The sequence below is a fragment of the Mesoplodon bidens genome (genome assembly GCF_964165515.1).
Source record: "Mesoplodon bidens genome assembly, chromosome: 11".
In the NCBI taxonomy this organism is placed as follows: Eukaryota; Metazoa; Chordata; class Mammalia; order Artiodactyla; family Ziphiidae; genus Mesoplodon; species Mesoplodon bidens.
Window position 1 is genome coordinate 63,259,373 of NC_138167.1, and position 8,511 is coordinate 63,267,883.

Genomic DNA, 8,511 nt, shown 5'->3' on the forward strand with positions numbered 1-8,511 from the left:
AACAGGAGGGTTCTGGAGCCCTTCTTTGTCCCTCTCATGCCTTCATTCCTTCATTCATTCCCTCATTCATTCAACACAGCACATCCTGAATGCCTACTGGGTACCAGCCCTGAGCTCAAAGCTGGGGAACTGAATGAACCAGGCCTGATCCCTGACTGATGGTGGAGACTCTCAGACTTGGCCAGGAAGCGACAATAAAGTCACAAGATTTGATGGGGCAGCAGAGGGGCTGGGGGCCAGAGAAGGTCCTAACCTGGCCTGGGGCCCCCTGAACTTTCCAGGAGGAGGTGATCTGGAAGCTCAAATCTCCCTCCCAGTAATTCCGGCCTCTCCTCTGTCCTCTGGGTCCCTCCCCCCACCCTATGTGACCGTCTTGCAGGGAGCCAGCCTGTGAATCCACCTGTCCGCCCCTAACACAGCTGATTGGACCAAGGCAGCCAATCACTACTGGGCTACTGGCCTGGCAAGGAACATGAGTGAGCCATTCATTCTTTCTTTCTTTCTTTCTTTCTTTCTTTCTTTCTTTCTTTCTTTCTTTCTTTCTTTCATTCCCCCTCACATACACTGAGGTTGTGAGGACACCACAAGGAAACAGAGAACAAGTCAAAGAGACAAAAACAGGAGACACAGGGAGGGAGATGCCACCCCCTGTGAGTCCCTCGTGGAGGAGCCCTGAGCAGGTCGCAGTTCCCACCATCAGCCAGCCAAGAGCACGCGAGTTCCACGGGCGCTAGTCAGGCTGGGCCTGCTGCTGGAGCCCAAGCTCTTTAATTAACTCTATTCTTACTTCCCTCCGCCCCGAGGCTTCTGAGCTCAGGGAGGATGCAAACCTAATAATCCCCAGAGAAAAAAACATAGACTCTTATTTCCCCGCACTGTCCTCCGGCTATTTGGATTGTAACAAATGCTCAACCTTGAAATAATAACAGTAATGATATTGATGATTTCCACGGGTTGAGAGCTCATTATGTGCTAAGCGCTTTACATGCAACTGCTCTCTTCACCCTCACAATGACTGTCTGAGCAGGGCACTATGGGTGTGCCCATTTTATAGATGAGGAAACTGAGGATCAGAAAAGGCTAACTTGCTCAGGATCTCAGCTATGGAAGCTGGTGGAGCTGGAATTTGAAGCTGGTTTTTGGTTCCAGAACTCACACCAAGCTGGACTATTTCCAGGCCTTACTTCATTTCATTCAGTCAATCTATGGACAAATGCTTCTTGAGTGCCCCCTAAATACCAAACACCTGCTAGGCACAGGACAGGACATCCATAGAGACCACCTCGTGCAGCTCCCAGAAACCCTGCCTGTGTTTAGAAGTGAGGAAAAGAGCAAGACGAATGAAGATATGGAGAAAGAGAAAGAGCACACACAGGGTGGGAGGACTTGGCAGCATCATTTGAACCCTAGATCCAGCTGTGCCTGAAGCTAGTCCAACCCTGGATTTCCTAGCTAATCATGTGAGCCAGTAAACTCTCGTTTACCCATAAGACAATTTGAATTGGGTTTCTGACACTTGCATTGGCAAAACCCTGGCTAACCCCTGAGTGCCAGCAGCCCTGTAGAGTAAGTAACTGAGGCCTGGAAAGGTTAGTCCCACATCCAGGGCCCCTGCTAGTACGTTAAAGAGTAGAATTTGAACCTAGGTCTTCAGAACTGGAATTGGGGCATTTAACCTCACACCTTCTCACGACTAGAAGAAACAAAGCAAAATGGTTATTTTCCAGAGTCGTTCTTCATGGACCAGAGAGAAGGTATGGAAACAAGTGTTCCTGGTTTGGGGTGGGGGGCGCAAACCCGACTTTCCCAAAGCATCTGCCTGCTGAGGTGGCCCCAATCAAGGCTGTGGCTCTTTCTCTCTCTCTCTCTGAGACCTACAACCTGTCACCACTCTCTCCAGCCTCACAAGGGATCTTCCCACCAGAATCCTGGCAGCAGGGATGGTACAGAATAGAGAACTCAGCCTCCGGCACCTGGACCCAGGCTGGCACCCTGGCTCGGCGACTTCCTCGCTGGGCCCTGGACCCTCCCATCCTCCAGTCCAGCTCTGTAAGGTGGGAACCACCCACTCTCTCGGAGATGTGAGAACTGGAAACCCCAATGAATGCCCCCTGCAGGCCATTTCCTGTGCCCTGGACCCCTTCTCGGTCTCTCTCTCCCCTAAGCCATTGGCTCCCTGGAAGTACAGCTCCTGGTAGCAAAAACTCATGTGGGCATCAGAAGCAGAGCCCCGTCCCCCCACTACTTCCTCGGGAAATAGGGTGCACTGAAAGCCAGGGGGTGGAGGGCAGAGGACTCGTTCCTTCAGTGAAGTTCCAAAACCATGTCCAGCCACGTAACTGGACACGAGCCGTGGCGCTCTAGAATGAGAGAGACCTCTGGTCCCCTCCTTTCATCCTACAAGTGGGGAAACGGAGGGCCAGAGGAGGGCAGGGACTGGTTGGCGCTGGGCCACACTGCCCAAAGCTCTTTCCACGAAGCACTGGCTCTGAGGTGACCTCCACCCCGGGTCCCTGTGCCTGCCCTTCCTCCCCACATCCTGGCTTTGCTTTTGCTGGTCCTCCAAGCTCCAGGGTTATGCCACCGCCCCCAGGAAGCCCTCCTTGAACTCCCACCACACTCTTCCTGGGGCGTGCACCCTGCCTCATCCTCACTCCCTTTTCTTTCCCTCCTCCTGTCCACTGTGCTAGGCTCGAGGGACAGCCCGTGCTGGTGGAGGGGACGGATGCTTAGAAAACTGTCCCACAAATGAATGCATAAGCAGAGGCTGAAGCCTGTGCCACGAAGGGGAAGCTCTGAGTGCTTAGATCGGGGTGGGGTGGTGTTAGGAAAGTCTGGGGAAGGGTCAGGGAAGGTGTCCCCAAGGAAGTGACACCTGGGTGAGATCTGAAGGATGAGTCTATGTTGTCAGGACAAAGAGTAGGGGAGGCAGAGGGAACCATGGAATGTCCCAGAAAACACGTAAAGAACAAATGTGTATGGGGGGGGTGGCTGGGAGGAATTGGGAGATTGGGATTGACACATATACACTATTGATACTATGTATAAAATGGACAACTAATGAGAACATACTGTATAGCACAGGGAACTCTACTTAACGCACTGTGGTGACCTAAACGGGAAGGAAATCCAAAAGAGAGCATATATATATATACGTATAGCTGATTCATTTTGCTGTACAGTAGAAACTAACACAACATTGTAAAGCAACTATACTCCAATAAAAATTAATTTAAAAAAAAAACATAAATGTCCCAGAAACCAGAACTGCACCTGGAGCCCTTGGGGAGAGGGTGCAGGATGCGGCTTGAGAACAGACAGAGTCCAGGTCAGGGCCTTCCTCCTGCCACGCCCCCTCGGCCCCCTCCCGGGGCCAAGGCTGACCCTCACTGTCTCCTGGAGACCTCTCAGTGCACAGACGGGCTAGGGGCCACCGGGTCCCTTCTGAAGCCTCCGTCTCACCTAGCGAGGGGGTCGGTACTCCAACCCGGCCCAGAGGGGAGGGATGGGGACAGGGGGCCAGTCCCAGCCTGGCGCAGAGCAGTGCTCCCGCCCTGCTACATTCTTCAAGGACCCCGTACAGCCTGATGTGCTTGGAGGGTCTTTAAATGGGTTATTAGTCTAGTATCCACCAATGGGACTCCTTTTAAAGGCCAGAGAGGAGTCGCCGTGCCTGGCACCAGCCACCCCGCCATAAGGTGGATCCCCAGGGTAACCCTGTCCCGCAGACACTGCTCTCACCTTCTCGCTGAGCACCAGGCCACCCGTCCACCTGCCCACCCAGGACTAAGGGGCCAGTGCCTGGAGGGGCTCTCTCCCCAGACCACCGCAGGGTTTCTCGGCCCCCAGGGTAAGGGGTCTTCCGTCTCAGGACCCAAAACCCAGAGGCCCAGATCCAGACATTCACTCCTCAGGCAAAGACAGCCTCGTTACCGCCAGGGTCTCTGGGGGCAACTACATAAATCACAGGGCTCAATCAGAGGCCACGTTTGGACTGTCACTGTTGTTACTAAATGTAAATTGTGGATTTATTAAATAGGGCCCCCTCACTCCCTCACCCCAGAGACAAAGCCCAGGGTGGCGATAAATCACGTGTTGGGAAGTGGCATCCATCCTCCCACGTCTCCCTCAGTGGACACTCGCCATGGAAACCCACGTGCTTCCCTGGTGCGCAGGGTGTGAGTCCAAAGAAGGGGGGTGGGAGGGAGCAGCACCCGCCGAGTCCCCATGTGACCCGGCTTCACCCAGCTGTGTGCAAAGTTGCCTTTCAAAGGCGGGTTGACCCGAGCAGGCAATGAGAGAGCTCTGGATGAGGAGTCCAGAACCAGGGCTCACTGCGTGCTCTTCCCAGGACCCGGCCCAAACCCCCAGCCTCCCCAGAGCCCCACTGCCAGTAAAGCCCGGAACCCTGGCCTCAGGAGCAGGCAGCACAGAGCAGGCCAGGAGGGATGGAACGGGGCAGGCCGGTGTGCACCTGCTCCGCCCACACCAGCTGAGGGACCGCAAAAAGCCGTTAAGCTTTTTCTCCACAGCACTTACTGCTACCGGGATCCTATGTTATCGCACACTTCATGACTTTTACGACATATCCCACTGGAGGGTCAGCTCAGCGCGGGCAGGGCTCTGTCCCTGATCACTGCTGTGTCCCTAGAACCTAGCCCAGCCAGCGAGTACTAACAATACTGGACATCTGCGGCCTGGCCCCCCTCTATGTGGGTTCACCTACCTAATCCGCAGCATTACAATGAGCAGCATTATGTAGACGGGGAAACTGAGGCACCAAGAGACACCCAACAAACAAGTGGCAGAGCCAGGATTCAAAGCCAGGCAGGCTAGCCTGGAGCCCATGTTCCTAAGTAACCAGTGTGCTGGGCAGCTGCTCACAAACACCCCGAGTGGACGGATAAATGGACGAATGAACAAATAACCCGCAGTTGTTAAATGGGGGGAATCTCCCTCCTCTCACCTGGTCATTCACTGCCCTTCCTCAGGGCACAGCCTGGCCTGTGGGGGCCCGCGTGGCTCCTGCCCAGCGCAACCTCCACCCAGCTGGGCGTTCCTGCACTTCCCAGCCACCCCCCGGCTCAGACCCTGCGGCAACTTCTGCCTGGCCTGCTTCCTCCTCCGGGCCCCTCCCAACTTGCTGCCCTCCCTCCTCGTCCTCTGGGTCTCAACCTAAAAGTCAGCTCTTCCAGAGGGTCCTTCCTCAGCCCCTTGGCCACCCTGTCTCCTGACTTCTGTTGCCCTCGCCCTGTTCTGGGACTGGGGGCTGCCCGGCGGGGGTGTTCTACAGGGCAGCACTGCCTGCTACTACTCAGCTGTATCTGCGGTGCCCGGGGGCCCCTCCTCATGGGTGTGCAGACAAATGGGCACAGACACGTACCCCACCTGCTCTGCCGGAGGGGCCCGGTGCTCTCGCCCGTCCCCAGTGGCAGCCGGGGACCTCAGGCACTGTCACTTCCAGCCCAGGAGGATAAACCCCATCAACAGAAGAGCAAACCCAGCCCTGGGAAGGCCTTCCCCATGGCAGCAGCCCTGCCAGGCCTCAAGGTCCCAGAGACCGAGGAAGAGCGTGCCTGAGACCAGGGCCTCCCATCCCGCCCAAATCTGCCAATCTGGCTCCAAAATGGGTACTGGGGTTAGTTTCCCAAAGAGAAATCTACCAAAAAATAAAGTAAGCAGCTACTGACAGGCCAGCCCTGCAGCTCCCACGGAAATGAATGTTTTCCAGAGCAGGCGCTGCAGGGAAGAGGGTGTTCCCGATGCTGGAACCTACCCTCAGGCCTGGTGCCCACCTGCCTTCCACAACCCCTTCGCCCATGAATAATCTCTCTGCACCCATCCTCTACAACAGAAGACCAGTCCCGAGGGAACCACACAGTAACAAGAGGCAGCAACCTCCCGAACCCACTTCCAGGCCCGGGTGTAGAAACCCCCTGGCTCCTTCTCTCCGTGGGCCGCGTGCCGCATTCTCCCGTCTCCCCAAGGGACAGCCGCTAATACCTCACGTGACCACTGCTCCCTAGAGACGGTACTCAAGGTCCTAGAGGAAGCTGGGGTCTGTGTCCTCATGGAGGCATCTGACCCAGCCTGGGGGTCAGGGGGGCCTGCTCTGAGCCCCAGAGCCCAGGAGCATCCCCATCACAGCTCTGACCTCCCTGTGCTCTCACTGGGAACTCGTGGGGCTCCCCCGTCGTCAGGGGCTTGTCAGAGACCCAGACCCAGCACAGGGGCACCCCAAAGGGGCTGAGAGAAGTTTCAACAACGGAGCAGACGAATCTCTAAATTCTCAGATGGAGGCACGTACATACTTACGTCCACAGACATCAGAGCAAAAGGATGCTAAGCGTGGAGAGTGCCCTGGACTGGAGACGGGTGTCAGTTCTGGTGCCTGCCAGCTGTGTGGGCTCGCGTGGGTCACCTGTCTGGGCCTCTGCTTCCTCACCAGGTAAGCCCTGTGGTGCAGGGCTGATGGGAGCGGGCAGCGGGGACAAAGGAGGAGGAGGAGGTTCTGGCAACACCCGGAGTCGCCCAGGGCAGGGCCAGGAATTTATCCACCTCCACCCTGTGCCACCTGCACCTCTCCCGACCACTGGAAAAAAATCCAGGGAGCGGGGGAAAGGTTCTACCTGTGCACAGGAGTCCCAAGTCTATGTTCTCGCTGTGGCCCCACTGCTGGGGCACCCCTGGTATTTTCCATCAGCCCCAAAGGGCAGGCAGCAGAATTCCCCAGTCCTTTTGGAAAGCACCTCTGCTTTTTCAACAGAAGCAAAGGGGGTCTGGGCAAAAGGGAGGGGCAGAGGGAAGAGAGGACAGCCAGGCCAAGCCCAGGGTCCTACCCTGCCATGGGGCCTGCAGCAAGTCCCGTCCCCGCTCTGGGCCTCGTCCTCCCCAACTGTACAACGAGGAACATGAATTAGACCAGGGGGTCAGTAACCAAATACCAAGAAGGGGCAGCTGGAACTCAGCCCCCCAGACATTGCCACGAGGACGTATGGGCCTGGGGCGGCCAGGACTTTGGGCTTCGTACGGCCAAGCCAGGAGTCTGGATTTTTATGTGCAATCATCTCATTGTTCAATATTTGTAAAACATTCTCCTGGCCGAATGAAACAAGACTCCAGGCCAGAATCGGCCCACAGGCCAGCACGCTGCAACTTCTCCCGCATCCCTCCCATCTCAGAGCCTCGCTGGTCTGGGGATTCCAGAACCGTTGCATGAAACGCTTGGGCCCAGAAGCCAGGAGGCACTCCGAGTCCAGGAGCCCAGCCCGGACAGCCCTCACCACCCACACCTTCCACCCAGCAGTCCCACTGGAGGCGCCCACTCACATCTGCACGTGCGGCGGCTGGAAGCGGCCCTGGTTGATGTTGTAGAAGGTGAAGGCCTGGGTGGGGTTGGAGCTGTACTCATCCACCTCGATGATGAGCCGGCTGTGCTGGTGCCTCCGAGCGGCCATCACGTGGGACTGGGAGAAGGCCATGCCCAGGCCGCAGGGCAGGAGGGCCAGGGCCTCTGCCTTCAGGACGCCGGGATCCCACCTAGCGCGCCACATGGACCTCCGCAGGCCACCCGGGCATCTCCCGCCGCCCGGCCCCGAGCCAGACCTGGGAACAGACTGAGGAGACGGAGCAGAACCGTGCGACAGTTAATCTGTTTGGGATTTGCTTTATTTAATGTCAGATGAAGATTTAGAAAGAGGGAGAGGGCGGGGGAGAGGGAAAAAAAAAAAAAAAACACAGTCGTACAGCTCAAAAACTCATTACAAATCTTTCCAACTCAGCAGTTTGATGAATATACTTCGGTAAAAAGAAAAGGGAAGGGAGGGAGGGGACCAAAAAAAAAAAAAAAACCACAACGCCATGGACGGATGCATGCATGGTCCAACATGTTTAAATACTTAAGACTTTTTTTTTTTTTTTTTTGCCTTCGACAAAACCCCCCAGAGCCCACAGCGTGGCCGTGAGATGCGGAAGACAATGGCTGGTATTCTGGAAACAGGTAAGGTAAGTTTTACTTTTCGGAACTGGGGAATAGGAAGGATTCACCTCCAACCCCACCCGCTCCCCTCAGACCCCCCCACCAACACACTCCCACACGGACACACCCCTACAAGCCCGAGCAGGTGGGGAAAGCACGGGCACAAATTCCTTCATCAACCACCATTTCGCCTAAAGATATCTTTTTAGCAGCGCCCGGATAAGGGATTTTCCCAGAAAGATTGCCATACACCAGCTCAGCTCAGAGGGTGGTCATGGTCGGGCGTTGGGTGGGAATCTACTTTAAAAAAAACAAAAAAAACAAACAAAAAAACAACCTTCTCAAGTGCCTTATAAGGATCTCAGGAATTCTGATGTTCCCAGTCAAACCTTGAATCTACTCAAATCACAGCTTACAAATGCTATAGATATTTTTTTCATTTCTTTCATTGGAAAGTACAGTTTGCATTTGTAGTTACTAGATTAAAATGTCCCTTTTTGATCCCAACTCGGCTATGTGGAATCCTGGAAACG

At 55.4% G+C, this 8,511-nt stretch overlaps 1 protein-coding gene across 1 annotated transcript in view; it reads right to left on the reverse strand.

Moving 5' to 3' along the window:
- MPPED1 (metallophosphoesterase domain containing 1) overlaps positions 1–7,721 on the reverse strand; it is a gene marked incomplete at its 3' end in the record, with an annotated part of 61,808 nt that extends 54,087 nt beyond the window's left edge. The window contains exon 1 of the mRNA XM_081248677.1: positions 7,330–7,721. Within this exon, the coding sequence (XP_081104803.1) occupies positions 7,330–7,553 (224 nt within the window). The 5' untranslated portion in view covers positions 7,554–7,721. The remainder of the gene's footprint in view (positions 1–7,329) is intronic.
- Positions 7,722–8,511: the final 790 nt, after the last annotated feature.